At 34.9% G+C, this 22,174-nt stretch overlaps 1 protein-coding gene across 1 annotated transcript in view; it reads right to left on the bottom strand.

Annotated features, from left to right (window-relative positions):
* WDR70 (WD repeat domain 70) overlaps positions 1–21,948 on the bottom strand; it is a 60,134-nt gene extending 38,186 nt beyond the window's left edge. Inside the window, exons 1-2 of the mRNA XM_009709709.1 lie at positions 21,887–21,948; positions 20,043–20,217 (exon numbers count right to left, since the gene is read on the bottom strand). Of these exons, the coding sequence (XP_009708011.1) occupies positions 20,043–20,217; positions 21,887–21,948 (237 nt within the window). The remainder of the gene's footprint in view (positions 1–20,042; positions 20,218–21,886) is intronic.
* Positions 21,949–22,174: the final 226 nt, after the last annotated feature.

Raw genomic sequence — 22,174 nt, 5'->3', positions numbered from 1 at the left:
GCCTGGTTAAGATAAAAATACATTTTAAGACAATACTCAACACTCCCCATATCATGCTTATAATTACAAAAAATACCAAAATACAATATACATACTTTGTAAAGGACTTAAAAGAAGGACTAGAATAACATACTTCTGCCAAATTTAATGCCTGCCAAAATTCATGGCCTATATAATAGAACAAAGCTCAGATATTCCGAGGTTTGTGTTCTGTTTAGCTGCAATAAAATTCAAGTTTGGGAACGATGTATGTTTATTTATTTCTATTTTGCCAATAATCTTAGAGAACGGTAGAAATTATTTTCAAGTTAACATTTTGTTCTTGAATACAGCTGACTTCTTATTTATTAAGTCACTATTTAGTAAAATCCTTAAAAATTCTATAAAAAAGGGAGGAACCTCAAATTAAATTTTACTACTGTCATGAAATCAAGCTTTCTTACTTCCTAATCAAAACCAAAGGTCTTGGCTAAGATACTAAGATGCCCTTCATACACAGAAAGGGAAAATGCAAGAAAACGGAAAAGAAAGAAACAAAGAAAAAGGAATTTGAGACAAGTTGACTCCTTTTTTAACACCTAGGAAATTACACTTCTCATTTGCCCTCTTTTCCTAACATAAATCTAATTCACACAGTTGTAAAATAAAGCATTCGAGAACTAAAGTTTGCCTGTGTAACTGTATCTCAGCTTCCCATCTGTAAAACAAGGATTAAAACATGCCCTTCCTCATACAGAGGGGAAGAAGACAAATTAGTGACCTTGAAGTCCTTTATTTACCATAGTGACAAGCAAAACAGAAAAATATGCATAGAAGCACATATTTTCAGAAGAAGGTTTGAACAGCATGCGGTAAGTCAGATCTAGAATCACACCCTGAACAGTAAAAGGACAGAATACAGAGCAGCTGCTTAGTGATTACTATCCAGTCTATACATTAAAAGAGACACAGTTCTACAAAACAAAAAAGGAGGATGTGATCACAAAATGCAAACATGGACTGAATTAAGCCTGGACAGGAATCCTCAGTTACTGTATCTTCTAATTTTTGACTATGCACCTTACTAAGGCTCTTTTGATGGACTATTTTGTATGCAAAAGACCCAAGCTAGTAAAGTAATTAATGTTGTTTACCCTTTCAAATATTTGTTCTAAATTTGGTCCAAAAGCTACAGAATCTTTGTGTGATGACATTAATGATTGCAAGCTTATTTTGGTGTGAAGATTTAGTCAAGTTTTGAGAGGAGTCACATAAGTCATTCCCTCCACAAATGACTCTTCAACACACAAAGGAGAACTTCAAACACCAAGTAAATGCTTCTTACAGTATTTGGAGATAGAATGTAATATCCTACATTAAGCCATAGTACTTGTTTTGAAGTCACTGTCTCTTCTAGCCAATTGTGCCTTCCCTGGAGAAACTCAATGAACAGACTGCAGTTTACAACTGTATGTCCTTGGTGGGGGCGTTTATAAATAGTAAGAAACATATTTTATGCACCCAATTACATAAAATTTTCCAAGGGTGTGGTAACATATAAAGGATAAACTGTGAACTGGCTATTAGAAAATAAATTTTCTGTTATATTTGTTAAACATTAATAAGCAATTAAATTTCATATTTTCTGTCTAAGAAATACCATAGACCTTTGCAAAAACATCATAAATGGTTAATAATCATACCTAAAAAAATGACAGAAAGATTACAATACGGTATTTAGCTATTTCAAATACATTGAAAAAACTTCGTTTGGGCTCCACAACACTTGTCTACTCAACACTCCCATCCCTCCCTGGCAATGTAACACTGACATGCATTTATTAAAATAAGAATTTTTTCATTTTGCTGCCCAATTTAACGCAAGGGTGGGTTTTTTTCCTTTCATTTCTCCCTCAATCAATCTGAAATTTCTTTGTTTTGTTTTGGACACAAATTTTAAAAAAGAAAAATATTTCGGGTCCAAGCAATACCTTTCCTTTTACGTTTTACTAGTAAGAAACCTGAACACCTATATATATATATGTAGATAGATAGACAGGTAGAAAGAAAAATCACATAATGTTTCAGGAGTTTCGTTATTTTCCTATGTCAAAGATATTGATTTTATTTAGCATGAATGTATGAATTCATTAATCAAACCTAAACTGTATCTTTCAGGAATTAAACCAGCTCACCTTAAAAACGTCACCCACTACGGAGCCTTCTCAATGGAGTACCTATAGGTCAATCAGTTCTTACCCTTTTTCAACTGTCTCATAGAAAAAGAAAAATAGCAACATACAGATATCCAAGACACAGGCATTATTTGCCCCTTAATCACAAAAATGAAAACAACAGAACAAATTTAGCCCAACTCTATCTAGCGCCAGTGCTTTAGGTTTACACATAAAATGAGACTCATCTGAAAAGAACAGTAAGACTGCATGAGTAATTCTGTCTGTCTTTAAAAATAAATTTGCTTAGTTTACCAGTAAGATTGTTTTCCTAACTTTGAGCTCTGCAAGCTTGCCCTCCATATATTATCCTGCAAAGGAATATGACCCTGAATTGTAATACTAAATCAAATATTCTAAAATGATTGAAGGTTGCTCTAAAACTGATAGAAGGTTGAACAAGAAGTTTTTACATATACTGGCTAATGTTCGCTGCAGTTTTCAAAGAAAATGTGTTTGGCCTCTAGCCTCTTAACATTTTTAACAGATGTCTAATCTGCTAACAACTTTTTTTGCTAATGATTTGTTATCACAATGTTTCTTACGGAAAGACATGAAACAACAGAACTAATGTACACAATTCAACAGTTTGATTCAGGAAGGGAAGGAGAGCGCATTGAAACACTAGCTAAAGATGTGAAGATAATTAGGCCAAAGTGTATCTACACTTATCCCTCATTACCCCTCTCTTTTTGTTGCAGAGGTGCCTGCTATTGCAGAGTACTAGTCATGTGCCACACAAAATTTGACAAGTTCATCAGTCCTTAAAATTTTTTAAAAGTTCAGTTATTTCAGCAAATTCTGCAGTAACATTCTCTCTCTTCTGATACTTGTTTGAAGGCTTTCTAGCAAATAACTCCAGCAATGTAAGCACTTTCTTTCTAGCTTTGTATTAGCACATATACTTTTGTTAAGCAATAACAGCTGACGGGACTTGTGTGCAACGTGAGATGACAGGCAGAAAACATGAAGCACATGTGAGAAATGACGTGGTTGCATGTATCAAGAAAACTAGGACAACAGACGAATGTCATGGTTTGCAGTATCATCGCAGTTCTCACAGAGAGGATAAGAACTGAAGATAAAAGGAAGGCAGAGAAAGGACTGGGAAGGTGGGCGGAAGTTACACGACTGGGGAGTCTGCAATGAATGTCCTTTATACAAAAATCTGGGTGGATTACAGAGGACCAATATGGCAAGTGAAGGTGACAGTGGCCACATGAAGTGTTTATCACAAATGAATCACCTACAACAGAGCCTCACGGTTAGAGTTCTGCGTCACACAACTGCTCTCCTTCTCCAGAATCCTAATAAAACATATTCTAGGAAAACCAGAATTTAGACCTAGTCAGTTTGTTCACCTTAGAAATCCAAGCCATATCCATGAGAAAAACAATAATATGCTTAACTAATGAAATTTTTGAACTTTCCATATTGTTTCTAGGATACAATATTTCACAGTAAGCTGACACTTTCTCAAGATTATAATGCTCTCCCCCCTGTTTTTTTTCTTTTAATGAAGCAACGAATGTCCTAGCCAAGACATTCTTCTTCCTTCTTGTTCCTAACACCTTTAGTAATTTTTTTAAAAGCAGAGGTAGTAAATTAAGGAAGGCCTTGCAGAAAGTGAGCTCTACAAAGATCGTTATATCAATCTTTCCCTGTATCACAGACGCATAATATTTTACTCATTTATTAGTGTAAGGACAGTTACCCATGCAATAACAAATGTGTCTACAGTAAAAGGAACTCAATACAATACCAAGTGTGCCACTAGCAATGTGCATCTACTCCAGTTTGCTCCAGCACAAGGAAAGTGTATTCTTAACAGGGAAGCTCATCTCTAGAGATGCCTCCCATGCTCACTTACCAGCTGCTCCTCTTCTTTCACATCAAGGAATGTTTCCAACGCTCCTTGAGAGAGCTGGAAATTGGGACTTACGCTGGTTTCAAACGTGAGGCAGAAGGGCAGGACTAGCTGGCCAGAGATGCCAGACAGGCAAGTCCCAGGCCATGTATGGCTGTTCGAGATTTGAACAGGTGATTTCACCCAACTAGGATACTTTCAGCAAAATAAATCAGCTGACACTGACAATATTCAACTGTAAAAATGTTGATTTTGAATAACCATAAAAGCTTTCCAAGATAATGTATTATCATAGGCCAGTCTCAAGGTGACAAAAGGCATGAGCTATAAAGCTGCAAGAAAAACAAACAAATCAGAAACCTTCTTTTTAGTCACAACTGAGCAAAGCTGTCTGGGTTTTTGTTGAAAGCGATCCCATCAGAGACAGCCAGAAATCTCAGAGCTGTGATCAGAGCTGACAAGACAGACAGGTTCCCAGGACACAAGCTACACTCTCCAAATGGCTACTTCCCCATCCCCCCTTTGGTCATGTCTACTGAAGGAAGCATATTTGCTCAACTATAATCCAGAAACGAAACATAACCGTACTTTCTGGGTTTAGTATATCACTTACAAATTATCAGGTCTACATACACCAGCTGAATTCAGGAATTTCTCAATTTTTATCCTGAGTAGGCAGTTGTACACTATATCAGATGTTTTCCTTAAATCTCTGTAAACATGATCCTTGGGCTTTCAATTTATGTGACAGCTCTTCAACACCACTTCCCGTGGTGTAGAAATGTATGCTGTTTCAGTAATGATCATACTGTTGCAAAACAAGATTAACTTGTGAAATTTGAGGTTTTATTGTTTACGTGATTACACTGTTACATGATTTGCTCATTGTGATTTTCTAACTCAGTGACATCTACATGTATCATCAGCAGACCTGAAATACCCCTCTCTTTCTCTCAATCCTAATTAACTAATTATGAATACAGTAACCTAACTTTATTTGACATAATCAGGATATCTGACTGGCAATTGCACTTAACTGTCCTGTGTGTCCATTATATTCTCCTCTGTTGAAACTAAGGCCTTTTTCTGGGTGGAGGGATGATATTCTAGGGGAGGTAAGTCTTTGGAATTTCTTTCTCTCTCACAGTCAGCAGTGGTTCAATACCCTCCAATAATCTTTCACATGTATTTCACAGAAAAGTTTTCCTAGTTATTTGCAATTATTGAATAGATAAGAGACTTGGCTTTTTAAAAAAATAATATTCTGCAGTTTTTCTTGAGCACCTGTACTGCTATGAAAAAACTACAAAACCAGAAAAATTTAGAAAAGATAACAGCTCTATAACTATTTTTAAAGTTTAAAAAATCTTCAGCCCCTTGAAGTGAATCATGCATTATATCATGAAACTGTGAATTAAAATAAAAAAAAAGGAGTGAGAAATGCTTAGTCAGAAAATGTTGCGCTATTATGGAAAACAACATTCTTAGAAGAGAGGCCATACAGCACTGTAGACAGTCAAGGTGAAAAATGATTTAGCATTTTGTTAATTGCAATTGATACAAAAAGTTGATTTCTATTGAATACAAATCTCTAACATTTATACAGAAGGCAATGAGGCAAGGCACCTCATATATTTGACTGTATGTGGTTTTAGACAGAACAAGAAAGCAAGCAGGCTGGCTTGCCTTAGAGGTGTCTCTGAACCACTGTGGAGTGATGAGAAAGTCCTTCCTATCTCCCCATGCTTCCCTGACCACTTAGCGTATTCAATTTCTAAGAATATTGCTGACCACAGAAACAATTACTTCTTGTTTAAGCTCAAGAAAGATCTTAGGAAACCATTTTAGAAAGATGGCTTCTTAACAGCATTGCTAAATATTTGCCTAACGGTTTGAAAATGAAACCCCAGCTGAATGTTTGGCTGCACTGTCAAACTTTGCATTTGAGAAAATAATCTATCTTGGCCACAAAAATGATAAATATTACCAATAAAAATAGCTTTTGGAAATGATTCAGTTGGCTTCCTTTGGGGATTTTTTACTCTGCATGAGAAAAACGTAGAAGGATGTAAAAGAAATGTTCCTTTGTATCTTTTCATAACTTATCTAACCCATCCCATGCTATCCTAGTAAATTTATGGTTTTCCTCCTTTTTACTATCATAAATATGGCTTCTGTAAACAAACAAAATAGATTAATCACTCTTAGACCTGCCCAGCTGTTGAAGGTTCCTTTGCCTTCCAGAAAACAATCAAATCTGATCAACGTTATTCTATAAAAATTTCATTAAAAATTTAGTTAAGGTATACTAGGATGCCACTGAAAGTCCACAGATTTCTTCAAACTCACCTATGCCAACACTGGATGTTTTGTCAACTGGCAATAAACAAGTAAACATAAAAACAGAAAAAATATAAAGAAGCTACAAAGATGTCCTTAGAAAGCAACTATCACAAAGTTATTCCCACCATAATTCAATGTAATTTCTCACATTCTTTCAGTCTTCAGTGCTCCCAAAGCTTAAGACTCATTTTAGTGACCTTATAGAGGTACGGTGTGAATAGAGTGAAATATAACTGAAAATATACAGACATTCACATAAAGCTAATATTTCTGGTTCAGTAACACTTGAGCCAAAAAAGGTGTAGTTTGCAGCAAGTTATCAAAGGTGGTTGTATAATAAATTTACTTACTTGTTGAAAAGTTGCTAAAACATGAATATTCCAACAAGATGGTGTATTTCTCTAAGAAATGAACACTTTCACTAAACTTCTTGTAAGATATAGCGAACGATTATTTCTTCCACATTATTTGATTTTTCTGATAAAAATGTACAGCAAATCATTATGCTCTATTTTATCTGCTTATTAATTAAAATAACATAAGTTTTTAAAAACACGGACTTGGTTTTATTTATTCAGGTGGAAAGGCAAAGAAGGAAGAATGTCTCAATTAAAAGGGTAAGTGGTATTTTGCCACATGGAGTATTTCAGTGATAAAATGAGCATTCCTAACTCAGAGCCTCAGTGCTGTATAAATAACGTTGCATAAAGTGGCTGAGATTATTAGCTCAATATATGTAACACTGATTTTCAAGGACCATACATATTTGAAATTTTTTTAAGAGCCTCTAGAAAACAGAAAAATGCCATCATCATTCAGCAAAGTAAGTTGTTGAGAGAAGTTGTTTTTGAGAAATTAAAGAAAACTCCTTTTCTTTTACCAGTCAGCCAGGCACTTGTGGATGGTGGGGGATACATGTTTTTTTAATAACCAAAAATAAGTTGCTATTAATCCATAAGACACAGAGTTGCTAAATGCCTTCAATTTGAGTTACCTTTAACTCAGAATTCTACCTGATGAGTTCAGCAACTTCAGGATTAGGCTCCAGAGTTATGTATGAGTAAAATGCAAAAGTAAGAAGCCAGTTGGGGGAAAAAAAACAAAGGAAAAAAAAAGGTAACTCAAGCAAACTTTTTTTTTCTTTTGAAGCAATATTCCTGTCTCAGTTTCATGGTTACTTCTTTGACATTGCTTTTTTCCCTCGCAATAATTTTATCTAACTGACTAGCTAAATAAGCAAACAAATAAAAAACTCTATGCATTTGTAAGCAAGAAATTGGCAAAGTCGAAAAGATTTTCAAAAATTGTTTTCTGCAAGTAGTTTGTTTACACTAACTGAACACAGTGTTCCACAGGGAAAAGAAATAAATTCCCACTTAGCTTCAGAACCTGTAAACGCAAAGTTACAGATAACAAATTTAGATTTTACAAGTAAAATATGACAGTGTTAATCACTGTTTCCATATGTACAATATACAGTTGTTGAAAGCTCTTTTGATAAAATGTGGTTTTGTTCAAATACAACAAATTACAACTGAATAGTGCATTTAAATTCATCCAGCATTTAGCTCAGAAACAACACACTCTCTTAAATAACTCTGGCAGTTCAGGTTTTGTGGTAGCATCAACTTCAACCCAAAAGAACCCTGAAAATCTTTCATGATTAAAGATACTTTCTAAAATAAGTTAAATTTAAAACCAAGATTGCACTGTTTCTGCAAGATGAGGCTCTGGTATACTTGGATTTAATTTCTGACATTCAGTATTGAAGTTACTTGAAAATGAATGTTTCAGTTTTAAAACACACTGTATATTTATCAATCTGCACTGCGCAACACACTGTTATATCAAGTTTCCAAGCTAGCCTACAGAGCAGCAATCAAGCACCCAAGCAGTGGGTAGAGTAAAAAAAACTTGTGATATCTTTTAGAAAAATATGGTTTGCTGTCTTACAGTGAGATTTCTGAATGTATTTCCAACATGGATAATTTAAAATTAGTTTTCTTTTTTAATAGATATTAAAAACAGATTACTGTTTAAATATGAGAGGATAGAATTCCTTTGTTTGGAATCAATTAAAACAATTAATCCCTTCTGTCTCATTTAATATAAATAATAACCTATTGAAGCTATGGTGATGTAAAAGTGTCCTAATCAATATTCAAGAATCCTTCAAATGAGCTGCAGTATCTCCATACCAGTTTGTCTCTGAGGAGTACAGAATCATTACAGAATTACCTTATTCACAACCATGACTACCAATATTTCCATACCATTAAACTACCTTCCAAGAAAAAGTACACCATTCTCTGTCTGCTGAAGATCTTAGTTCATCTTGATATCACTTTGTGAATAGTTAGCTGGCAATTTAAATTCGACATGATGAAGTCTGTTCCTGTTTTTCTTACCTGGATACCATATCTCCTCAATTTCCCTGGAAAATCTAACCTCTTTTAACCATTCATCCTAAGAAAAATGTTGTTATACACACCACAATGTGTTATCTCCTTTCTGTCACATACTGTAAAACACACTGTAATATATCCAGTCAATAACCTGTAGCCAGTTTATTACTTGGACGTCTTTTCCCTCTTTGTTTCCTTGATAACAGTTCTGTACTTTTAGGATCTACAGTTGCCTCATTTTGTCTTCTTAACAGCTGTATTTTACCAATGACTTAAATATATATTCTTCCAATAATAGCAATTACAGATCATACACTTAATCCTCAAGCACACCTGTGTTTTTCTCACATAAAGAAAAACAAAGTCAAAACCAACAAACCCACCACTTCCTTTTCCATAACACATATGGACATACAGTAAACTATCATTTAAAAATGACAAAAAAAAAGGAGACAAACAGCAATTCAGTTTGCACGCTGCCATGCTTTTGTTTGTTGGTATAAAGCTCTTACCAACTTGACACCAAAGGATTCATTTTCTGACATAACCATACTTGTTTCAGAAGGAGAACAAACAAAACAAGTTTGCTTTATACACACAGACACACAGCAGCACACATTAGCGCAGCCCTGCCTTGCTCTCCTACCTAAATGCAATAGCCAAGAAACAGTGATCTGTATGGAGTACAGAATACATTCCTACATCCTTGTCAACTCCTACCCAGTTTGGTACTACACTTTCAAATATCAGAATCAACCAGGCATTGGCACATTTGGGAGAAGTGACAAGCCAATGGCTGGCAGTGCAATTCTTTCTGCAGGTGTCCCTATTTCTCAAAAATCACTCAGGCTCTTGGAGGTGGTTTTGAATATAAGCCAGTCCTCCTGTTACAAGGGCAAGAACACAGTACCTGTACTAGTTGTGCTTTTGCAAGCCCTGCTGAAATAGCCTCTATAAAGGTCACAGCAGTATACTCTGGTAACCTCAACAAGAAGAAGTTTGCTTATAGGCCTCGGGCTCAATCTGCTCTCCAAACAAGACCAGAGACACGCATACTGGCGAAGACAATGAAACAGGCTAGGCAGCTAAGATACAGTGCCATTTATACGCTCTTATCAGGGTATGTGCTGATCACAGCAGCTTTGTTCATGAAGAGCTCTTGGTGTCCATAGAAATATGGTCTTAGACTTGACATAAGGAAAAAATTTTTTACAATGAGGGTGGTGAAGCACTGGAACAGGTTGCCCAGAGAGCTGGTGGAAGCCCCATCCCTGGAGGCATTCAAGGTCAGGCTGGATGGGGCTCTGAGCAATCTTATCGAGTTGGAGATGTCCCTGCTCACTGCAGAGGGGTTGGACTAGATGACCTCTAAAGGTCCCTTCCAGCCCAAATGACTCTATGATTCTACGGTCCATGATTATAAAATGAAGTGGATCTTTTCAGAATATTTCGTGCTTTGTACGTGATCTAGCAGGGTACTTTCTAATCTGGCTATCCTACCCCAACCTTAATAAAATGCATTACACCAAAAATTACATATAAATTCAGCTTTAGTGCTGATTACAGGTGACTGCTTTGAGCTCAAAACAGTCACAAGCCAAATCTGGAAGCGATACATATACGTGGTAAAAACTGAAATTGTAACCAGAAAGCATTTTTTAAAAAACCCTACACATTGCTTAATCTGTATGAAAATTTCATACGTTGATTTATCTAGGAGTACCTTGTTTAAATTACTAGAGCTTAGAATCATTATACACATTCAGAAATTCTATTATACTAGAATTTCATTATAAGTTTGTGGGCATACTTAGACACACAGAGACACACTGTATATGTATTTACGCATAATGTGTGAAATATATAGGTAGTCAAATCCAACTCCAAATCTAGTTCTCTATCTCATGAGAAATTTAGTACTTGGTTTGAGCAAGGCAGCTGTTCCACGGATGTATCTGATTTCAGTCTGTGTAGTATCACTGCAGTCATACATTAAATAAAACACAGCTGGACAATGCTCCACCTATTTCACCACTCTCTCTGCTAACTGTTTAGCACTAACATCTGTTGAAAACAAAATTTAGGAAATAGGGAGATCATGAAAAATACCCATTATTTTAAAATACTTTGCACTGGAAGAAGTTTTACTTATTTGTAAAGAAAGCCTCACATATATTCAATGAAGTTTTAATTATTAGATTTATATCTAGGTTGAAAGAAACTTGCTCACTGAAGCAAGTCTTACAAAAAATATAATATTATTGCAAATACTTTTCATTTTATACAATTGGCTTAATTCTCTACCTGGTGCCAAGAGATGGTGTAGTTGTGCAGTTTATCTTCCCGCTGATAATCATGGATACAGAAATAGCTTCTTTAGTTTATAATCTTACTATGAATTTTCTAGAAATGCCATGCAAACTTTTCTAAATTAAAGTTAACTAGGTTTACAAGATGTTCTTTAGAAACAGGACAGTCCGCAATGTATTATGGCCAACTACTTAAGCACATTTAAAACTGTGTCCTCACAGAAGCATACCTTTTAATGGAAGCAGCCATGAAACAATCATTCTCTATGTAGAAATAGTTTGTTCTTTACTAGACTTCCTCTGAGTCAAGTGTATGTAACCTAATGTTACATACAAAAGCTATGCTTCACTATAATTTATCTTCTTTTTTTTTAGTTTCTCAATTTCTGAGAGATTCATAGGGAATATTTTTGTATTAAAAATATGACTGTATTTCTTAATGTCATAAAACTAAGCACATTCCAAAACAAATCACTCTCTTATTCAATTGAACTAAAAAAACTTCAAATACTCTTATGTCTGCTTCTCTTTGTTAAGTCAATTTTTCCTAAATTAAACAGTTAAGAAAAAAGGTTACACAAAAGCACCACACAACATTAAACTACTGGTTTCCTAGGCCAGCATCCACCTTCTGATAGTGGTCAGTGACACAGGAATACATGAAAATCCCAGAGCTCTTAAATGAGAAGAATTTGTTGAAAAGTTTACTCTACTATAGTAATGAGAAGAATTGAGAAGGGACACATAAAATATATTTCAAAAATTAAAAATTCCAAAGAATTATTTTAGTTTTGAGGTTTTATATTGTCTGAAATGACCATTTCAATAAAAAAAACCCTACTTCTAATTTCCTTTTGTATTTAAACCCCCAAACCTAAATACTCAATCCAGCTAGCTCTTAGTACACTATTTTCCAAAATTCACTTCATGTTATTCTTTATGAATACCCAGAACAGAAAGCTTTCTAAAAGTTATGAATTGATGAGAAAAGTGAAGCCTGCAAGAGATATATCCAAATATGAAGCTGGAAGGGGGCAAAAGGCCCATAAATTAACCCAAGAGACAGAGGAATCATACACAGAAAGTACCTAATCTTCAATGAATATGTTCCACAGATAGGAAGCCATTATTTCCTACCTTTTTGGTTCTTAAATCCACTTGATCAAGCTGTAACAGCTTTCTTTTCATAAGTATTTTAAAATATGGGAGTTTTACGCTTCTCTAATAAAACAAACTTAATGACCAAAGGTTGTACAGAAATACACTTTTCATTGCTTTTATGAAATTCACAGTATAAATCTGCTGTTCATCTCCTCACTAGCTTCAAGAAATAGTGACATACTATGAACCACAATGAGAAGCATTTGGATGCAAAACTAGCTTCCTAATACACACATCAAGCACAAAGCTATTTTTGTAATTTACAAACCCTATCAGGCTCTAGACCAATGAAATGTTCAGCTTGCTTGAGCAATGCATATACTACAGTACCTAAAAGTCATTTTTCTGATAAGCCAGATCACTCTGGAGCTCACTTCTTGTTAGAACAAAATGTAGCATCTGTACTTCTAACTTTTTGCCTCCACACAAGAGGAAAATTTTCTCTAAAATAACAAAGCTAGCTCAAGAAGGCTCTCCTGTTTCATTAATTTTCAATACATTATCTATTTCTGTAACATTATTCATGCTACATTAACACTAATAACACTACAATATTAATAAAGCAAATCATGTTGTTATACTGCCTATTCTTTTCTTCTCAAATTGTCATTTTTAAATTATTTCTGTAAGCTCTACCGTTATTTTTCTAAATAGTAAATCAAAGAAAGATATGTAATCCTTGTGAGGTAAACCTTTTTCCTTTAACCATACATGAATACAAAGTAAAATCCCTTATGCTATTTTCATTGGGGTGTGACAGACTTCAAGATTTAGAATTGCCTTTCATCACCATATTAGACAGTGCAAACATTTAGATAGTTCTTAACTATAAACTGTTTATTACATAAGAGAGAAAGGCACTTCGAAATACAGCAGGGCACATTTTATCTTAGCATATGATTGTCAGATTCTTTACTGTAGCTAGTTTCAGGGTATAGATAGTGATGTACCGGCTAAACCAGACGTATACAAAAAGGAGTAATATATGAATCTGTTAATATTTGCTGCTGGCAAGCTTGTGTGTGATTTCTCCTTTCTGGAGCAGACGTCTGGCACATATACATGTGGAATGAAAGGCTGGGATATTATGGATATGGAAAACTTACCTTAAGTTTGAAAGGGGAATATAGTATATTTGGATATTCTTCATCTTGTATTTACACAAGAAATTTCCAGATGTAGCCAGACTGCCCTCTTCAAAGCATGAAGCATGTTACATACATGAGGGAAATTGGAAGATTTACCTGCTGGTTAGCTGCAGTAGTGATATTCAGCAAATTTAAGAATAGTGGTTGTAAATGTCTTCTACTAAATATTGATATTTCACTGGATTAATTTTAAGGCTGTGAAAATATCAATATAAACCCCAAATTCTATATAAGCAAAACCAAACCAAAATACTCAAAGAGAGAAGTGAATATTCCACAGCCAAAATAATGAATAAAATCTAGCTGGTGTGAAAAGAGCATAATACTGGAATGCTGTGATAGACCAGATACCAAAGACGCACTATGATCTTTGCCTGGTAGAAACTGTATCTAAGGTGGCATGTATACACTAGTAAAGCTTTCTAGTAGACAGACATAAGACAGATATTTCAAGAATTTATTACTGAGAGCTATGACTTTTGCATGTCAGCATATGCAAAAAGCATCCTGTAACTGTGCAAAGATCCAACAATCTGATCTTCCCAAAGCATGGGTATAAATCCCCTCAAAGGACCTTCCACTTAGTGTAGAAAACATTTAGAGCAATTTTCAGATCTTACTACTAGTTTTCATTACTCTGTCTTGGCAGCATTAGCTGTAAAATCCATCAACAGCAAAATAAAGTTTATCAAAAAATTTCCAAATAAGATCTGGGCTTGGATTCCTATTCTAAAACAAAAGGGTCATCCTATTTAGGCCAAAAAAAAAAAAAGGGTATCTTACATGATCTTGTTGCATTATCTAAATCTGTGTCCTCAGTTGTACAGTATTTCTTCCAAATGGCTCCAATACTTATAAAACTTTTCATCTCTGAAAACTCCACCTTAGAGACTTTATACTGCACACCACAAAACGAAAGTTTACAAAAACCCTTTCAAAGCAAACAATCACTAAATATAGAAATGTATTTATCTTACATCTATAAATTATGCAATTATTTGGAAAATACTTTTAACATGAGTATTTGTAATTAAAATGTACAGAGCTTAGATCTGCTTAACTTCAGTGCATACTGTGACATCTCACTTTTCTTCCCCTTATATTTTGAGGATAGGGTGGCTTAAGGGCGTGTGGAAAAGAGGTTATTGGGATTACCACTTGGTCACACCACTTTTCAGGATATTCATGTGGGTAGTATATTAATATAGTGTTGGAATTCATTATTGTTGTGCATTTTAAGTTCTGTAAAATCACTTTGACCTTTGCTAAGTAATTTAAAACTAATCAAAATACATCGATTATTCTAGCAATTTAAAATCAAAGTAAGGTTTTAAAACCAGGAAAGAAGAAAACACTAGCAAAGCAATAGTTCAGCAATACCATAGCAGATGAACTTTACAAGAACTTTACAAGAAAGTAAAAAAAAAAATTAATCACTAGCTATAAAAATCTTTCCCTGAGCACTGAATCAATTTGTGTTTAATGAGAATTATGTTGAAAATCATAAAACATTGCATCTTTCCTGTTCAGATTTACACTACATAAAAAGATAAACCTATTACAGATATACCTGTCAAGGCTAATTCTTTACTACTCACAGTGCAGACATTAGACAGCTAAAAGCTTATAAAAATTACTCAATGTTTCTAAACAGACCCAATTCAATATCGCTAAAAAAAAATAACAGACAAGATTTTGGGTGTATAAGCTGTTTTCTTAAAGGCATTTAAAAAGATATCACCACTCCTTACAAACTCCGCATCCCCAGCATCTTTATCAGTATTTTTGTATCACAGCTGCAAGGATTTACCATGTAATACATGATGCATGAAACTGAGAAACATGATTCAGGCTGCCATATGCAGAGAAGTTGCTTATGCAGTCCTGGGCTGAATGGAGGCAGGAAAAGTTGGAGAGAAAATTCATAGAACAGGTAGCCTCATCAGGTGGTTTAAAAGACTAAGAAAGGCTAACTAAGAAGTTAATCTTTTTCACGCTAATAAATCCTATTTGTAATCAATGAAAAACATCTTGAACCTTCCCTGTTTACTGTCGAAAATGAGGGGAGCTTTTTTGTTCATCAAAGAGATTTCCATCAATTTTAACTCACAACACATTCTTAACCTACCCACCAAGTGTACTAATAGTCTTTATAAAAATGACTTCAGTCTTTCGGTACCTCTACAAATGACATACTCCCACTTCTACAAGGGAAAACTGGGCTCACAGAGGTTTACTGACCACAAGACACACTTCATTCTTGATATTAAAGACTGGCTCCATGGATCAGCTTGTTCAGCAATATGTATTACTATTGGTCTGAATGGGCAAGCACAGGCAAGATGAGGAATTTGAACCCATTTGAACCTCAGGTAAATCTAGTGGTTTTACTACACTGCCCTGTGAATCAGTAATTTTCAAGGTCCTGTCTTATGTTGACCACTAACGCTTTCCAAGTCTCCATTATCTGCCAGACACTTCTCCATGCCTCAAAACATTTAAATTGAGAGAGTTCTAATGTGTTATGTTATAATTGACTATTTCACACTATTGTTTCCACTATTCATTGGAAGTTTGAAGGAAGTTATTTTTTATGTCCTTTGAAGCTGTTATTTTAAGCCAAGTTGACAGTGTTCATAATATTTCAAACACGCTGACAGATTGTTCTGCTAATGTGCACTGTAAACGCACATGTACATGAACCTTAAAGAAAAAACATGCACTGAGAAAATAACGTACATGAGAAAGTAACACAGATTTATGACAAAATGAAAAAATCCTCTGAGGCAGGTGATTATAATGGATCATGATCATGCTGAGGAAGTTTGGAGAAAGGCAAGGCTGAGCCAGAATGCATTTGGCTAACTTCAGCATTAGCAAGTTACCAATGTCAGTGTCATGAAGACAAAAAAAGTCTTCCTCCAAAAGTTCCAAAAGTGCTCTTACTCTCACTACATACAGCTGGGAGATTTGGAAGAGCACCAAAAAAACAGTAGAAGTAGGAAACTGAATGAAACATTCATGGTGTGCATTACTAGTCAGAACTAAAGACAGGAATTGATCACAACCAAAATCACTCCCTAGGCACAACAACATAATTTAAAAAAGCAGATACTGAGGTGGCTCTCCTCGGCTTGGCAAAAACAACTAACCCATCACGCTAACTTACAACAAACAGCTACTTTGGCTTCAGCAAAGATTATAAAGCATGGGATAGAAAAGATTAAAAAAAAATTTTCTAAGAATTATTTAATCAGACCATTCTGGACCAAGTTCTACACCACTGAGCAGCAAATACAAGTGACAGCAGTGATGGGGATGCCACCACACAACAGGTTGATTTTTGTTTGTCCTTTGACGGCTACATCAGTAGGATTCCTGTAGTTAGGTATAAAGTTAGCAAGTCATGTGTGGAGCAGAGCATAATAAACCTATAACCATCAGTCAGAAACTATGGCCACAGTGGCAAGGAAGATTTCTGGGAGCTTCGTCAGGGAGCTTCTGCCACCTTGTACAGTGGTACAGCCTCTGTGAACCCCGAGAGGAAGAGTGGTTTCCTACCAGCAAGCAGCAGTGTGTCTGTCTCTAATGAGTGCCCCTTTTGCTCTAGGAAAGGGCATTATCGGACTCTCTTTCCTATCGGGGTATCCACTTCTGCTGTTTTCATGACCCTTCTCCAGTGGGAAAGCAGCGGCTTTACATTTTCACTGAAGCAAGAGAAATTTCCCTCTCTCTGAAGTGGGCTCTGTGTTTGACAGGAGTTTTAATTCAAAAATAAATGTGTCTAGAAACCTTCACAGACACCAGGATAAGAGACACTATGGACAGTACGTAGTGTGATCCGTAATAGCTGGCAGGAATACCTTCCTGGATTTAGTTTGTGCTGTTACTGTCAAATGCAGGAATAGTGGCATAGTTATCCAACAGCAGGACTGAAATGTTATTTATGTTTTTGATTAACTGCAAAACTGAATTCAGACAGACAAAACAGGTCTTTATCAGATCAGCTCTGTCATGACAGTACGGTCAACTACGTCACAGTTAACTTTAAACATCTTCCTGAATCTGTCTTTCTGCCTGCTACATAGATGCCAATACATAGTCTAAAATAATGACGTCATAATCATTCTTAACTGATCAAGTATAAGAAATTATAGCAACTATTTTCTGCTTTCAAACACTAGTGATTTTTGCTATAGACTCAATAGAACCTTCTTAAGTTAAAGATAAATGCTGTCTTAATTTTGACGAAACAGAGCTGTATTGTAGTACAGCAAAATCTGTGTATATAGCTCTACACTTTTTTCAATAAAGTCAAATGATATTTGCTAGATAGGAATTAAAAAATTTCTTCTTAAAAAATCAGAAATTAGTATTTCCACTGTCTATATCTTCAAGCAGCTTAACCCTCATGTCTTGGTTCTCCAGAGCTTTACCCATTTTCCTGTGTCACCTACAGTTCGCACTGCCAAAACCGCACCACTTTGTCATGACTTAACATTTTCTTGTTCACCTTTGCAAGTATCTCTGCATCCTGTTGGCCAGTAAATGCTTTCATCACTCCAGTGCAAGAGTCAATCTCATTCTCCTCTTTCTAAATCCTACTTTGAACATACGCCCCTTTTAATTTTTTTTTTCTTATCCCTCTCCCACCCCCCAAACATAAGATAAAGGCTTTTTTAAATTATTTCATCAAGATGTCTTTGAAATACTTTATTTTAACTATACATAGAGATTTCCAGAGGGTATCGGTAGTTTTAGGTAAGAATACCACTAAAAACAACAATTTACACTGATCCTTTACAGAAGTCTTGCACTTTTCTTAATGAGACCAACAAAAGCAAAGACAAAAAATCTTTAGGATTTAAAAAATACAAATCCAAGTATACTACCAACTTAATTTCCACTAGGAAATCACTTCAGTCTTACATTGTTATACAGTGGTCACCAGTTGGAAATGGCACAAAATGCACAGGATATATCTTTAAATTATTCATAATCACCTTAAACTGCATTCAATCAGCATCACAGTATGACACCTTATAGACATACAAAAGTTCAAAAGGAAAAGCACATGAAAAAGCAGACTACCTAGAGTACTATTGTTAAAACTACACCAGAAAGCTTAATATTTCAATACTGTATATATTAAAATAAACAACATACACAGGTGATGAAAGCCAGTCTCTGAAAAATTTATTACTCTGTTAGAACAAGTTTACACTTAGGATGAATTCTCAAGCTTCATGCCATTAGGAAGTTTTACTGGGTTTATAGTGGAAACAAAAACAGAAATAAAAATAGATGACAACCCCAAAATACAGGCTGTACTTTGAATATGATCAACGGGCCTTCTCTTCCTTTTAAATCTATATGTTTCCTCTTGCCTCCAGTAATCAAATTTTATTCAATCTTCATGAAAAGTTCCTTAAATTTTTCTTTTATAATAAAATGTTTTTGAAGATGAAATCGAATAGACTAACATAATTTGTATTAGTTCAGTATTATTTCCCCAAAGCCATCCTATTGGAATTGTACAGCTTTCAAAGATTTATGATGTCAGTTTGATTCAAAGGATCCTGTCCCCCAGCCCACCCCCCGTTTCCTCTGTAATCTTACTTTGGTTTCCAAAAAAATTGACCTTAATCTCATTTTCTCCTCCTGTGCATATCACAAGTACTTACCTCATGGAAATGAAAAGGACTGGGCATCAATTCTTTGGGTAAGATGGGCATAAAGGAGATATGGATGATTATTAAGATAATTAATTTTAAAAGCAGTAAAGATTTGCCTGGTGAATTTGCACTCGATATTCAACACTTGGAACTGGACTGGTTTGTAAACTATACTACACAAAGCAACAGGGAGCATTGATTGCTCTAAACTTCAAATTATAGAGCAGTAGCAAGAACTGTGTATATTTTTTGTCAGTTAGATTCATAACCACTGGAAATTCAATTTTAAGTTTAATTTGAACAGAAGAAATTACAGAGTATATTTCCTAATCTTAAAGAATCTGAAATAGTTCCCATTCTGACTCTTTCTGACTACACTGCATTTACATAAATCATTCAAATTTTCCTCGGTGTTAATTTTTACACATCTGATAATCTAACAACATCTGGCATTTCATGTGCAGCATTACCCTTATCTCATCTGCTTGGATGCTATCCGCCTCTGACTGTTATCTGGATGAATAACTGATTTCAGTAAGAAGTTTTATGAGTTACTGCTTAATGTATTCAGTATCTCAAATAAAATACACAACTATACATTTTAATTACATGAGAACCAACAAGAAATTGCAGCTTTTTCCACAAGCATCGAATCTGAAATGAATAATCTAAATATAGGTTTGTGGTCAACATATTTTTTAATAGACTACCAAGAGTTTCCTCAGTGTTTTGAATTGAATAGCAGCACACTGAATGATCAGAGAGGCAGAAGAAATATTAACTTTTGCCTACGAGTTATTTGGGGCAGTGGGAAGTAGAATACAATATTAAGTATAAAAGTACCAAAATTGATTTTATCAGCTTCAACATTCAGCTCTTGAAATATTAGACGCACATATTGTTATCAAATACTTGACTTACGCTCATATTCCTATCCCAGATTTGGATGGAGCCATCTTGACAGCCAGCTGCAATAAGTTTACCATCTCTGCTGTACGTGCAAGTTGTAGGAATCACCCTTTTTCCTTGAACTGATCGTGGTTTAAATACACTTTTGTGCTTTTTTTCATTGTTAACATCCCATGTCCTCACAGTTCTGGAAAAAGGTTTAAATAAAGACTTGTTTAATAAAGTTAATACATATGAAATAATATAATTTTTATGATATAATCAAACACCTTTTTCCAGCATAAATGGCATATAACATTGTACAAATAAAGCTGTAATGGCAAAACAGCATTTAAGATATGGTGGGGCAGTTATGAAACTAACATTACACCTTTTCAAATAAGAAACATCATATTTACTAACATCCACCTGAAAGTTAAAAATAACACCAAACCCCCCCCCCCAAACCAAAACCAAAACCACAAACCAAAACAAAGAAACAAACAAAACCCAAACAAACAAAACCCCCAAAAAACAGTTCTTCCCAAATGCTTGTGTAATTACATAACATTATTTACAACTGGGCAAACGACCAAAGGTTAATATGCAGGTACCACATAGTCTCCACTGTCACTGGAAGTCAGGAAGATGAAAATACTCAGTCCTTTGTAAGAATGAAGACTTCAGGAAACAGGTATGAATGCTCATACAAATTCATTAACTAAACAGATTGTCTGAATTGTTCTGACATGACAACAACTGACAAACCTGCTTTTAACTGGCAGCATTGCAGACTGGCTGGTTATTCTTCAGATTTGTCTTTATTTTAAAAAGGCATTTTAAACAATTAATTGCAGTATTATTGTAGTTGTTTTCCACTAGTCCTGAAGGTCTTAAAGTTCTGTTGTAAAACTGCCCTTCAAATACTTTACAAAGATTCATTTATATAATACTGTTTTTTTCAAGTTGAGTTTTTCCCATGATTAGCAAAATAAATACAACCTTTTTCTTTTTAATGGAATAAGAATATCTACCTAGATCTTCAATTTTTCTTAGATATACAAAAAACATCCAAATGAGAGAGAACTAAAACACTAAGAAACAGGTGGACTCCTTAAACTGTCTTAGGTACAAATGTTTTCTGTCCATTTAATATGTTGAGTACTTTCCAGATAAAAATTCAAAACTCTTCTGGCATCTAAAGCAGAGAAGTGTTTCAGGATTTGGCAAAGGAAGGAAGATCATTAATTTAGAAAGAAAGAAAAAAAATTCACTAAATTCTCAAGACAACTTCATTTGTTTAGACTATACAAACATTGCCTATGATCCAACAGCACGTAATTCACTGGTCTCTAGCAAAGCAAATACCACTTTAACAAAGGTTTCCATTTCTCCAGAACAAGACAAGACACCATGGCTTAACATTAGGAACTTCCATCAGAGCTACAAGACCAGACAGGCTGCAGAGCTGACACATATAATTCTAGGATAAAAACAGACAAGAAAATGAGCTGGAAATAGCTCACAGAAGTTATATTTAATCGCACATTTAATGAAAGTAATGAGAAATCAGTAACTGGAGCAGAATGAATCTTCAGTTGTCCAGAACAAAGTCAAGATGAGTCTCATTTTTAAAAGTCTTCAAATATTGTATCTGTAAAGCATCACTTCATTGCTCTATTTGGATGGCTAGCATAAGACATTCAAATGCTCTGATGGTTGGTTTAGTTTTCAGTTGGTTTTTTGTTTGTTTTTTTTCCCATTTTAAATGAAACTTTAGATTATGATGTATTTTCTAGGGTCAATTAAACAAATGCACGTTGCTATATGGAACAGGTTGCCCACCAAGGTTACGGAGTCGCTTTTCTTGGACTTACTGAAAACCCGTCTGGACATGTCCATGCGTTAGGTGCCTAGGTGATCCGTTCTTGAACAGCATGGTTGGATTAGAGGGTCTACAGAGGTTGCTTCCATCCTCAACCAATATGTGACTCTAAGATTCCCCTTTTCCTCTCCATGTGTTTCAATAACCATCTCAGTCTCCTACCTTTCAACAGATACATTGGCACTTTCTCCTATTCTGATATTTACTCAAAACTTGAGTCTTTTTCCAGTCCCTTTCCCTCATAATATTCAATCATGCCAGAACCTTGTTTGAATATCCT

This window comes from Cariama cristata, unplaced genomic scaffold (genome assembly GCF_000690535.1).
Source record: "Cariama cristata isolate BGI_N322 unplaced genomic scaffold, ASM69053v1 scaffold44451, whole genome shotgun sequence".
NCBI lineage: Eukaryota > Metazoa > Chordata > Aves > Cariamiformes > Cariamidae > Cariama > Cariama cristata.
Note: the sequence above shows the minus strand (reverse complement) of the source record. Positions and strands in the feature narration are given on the sequence as shown.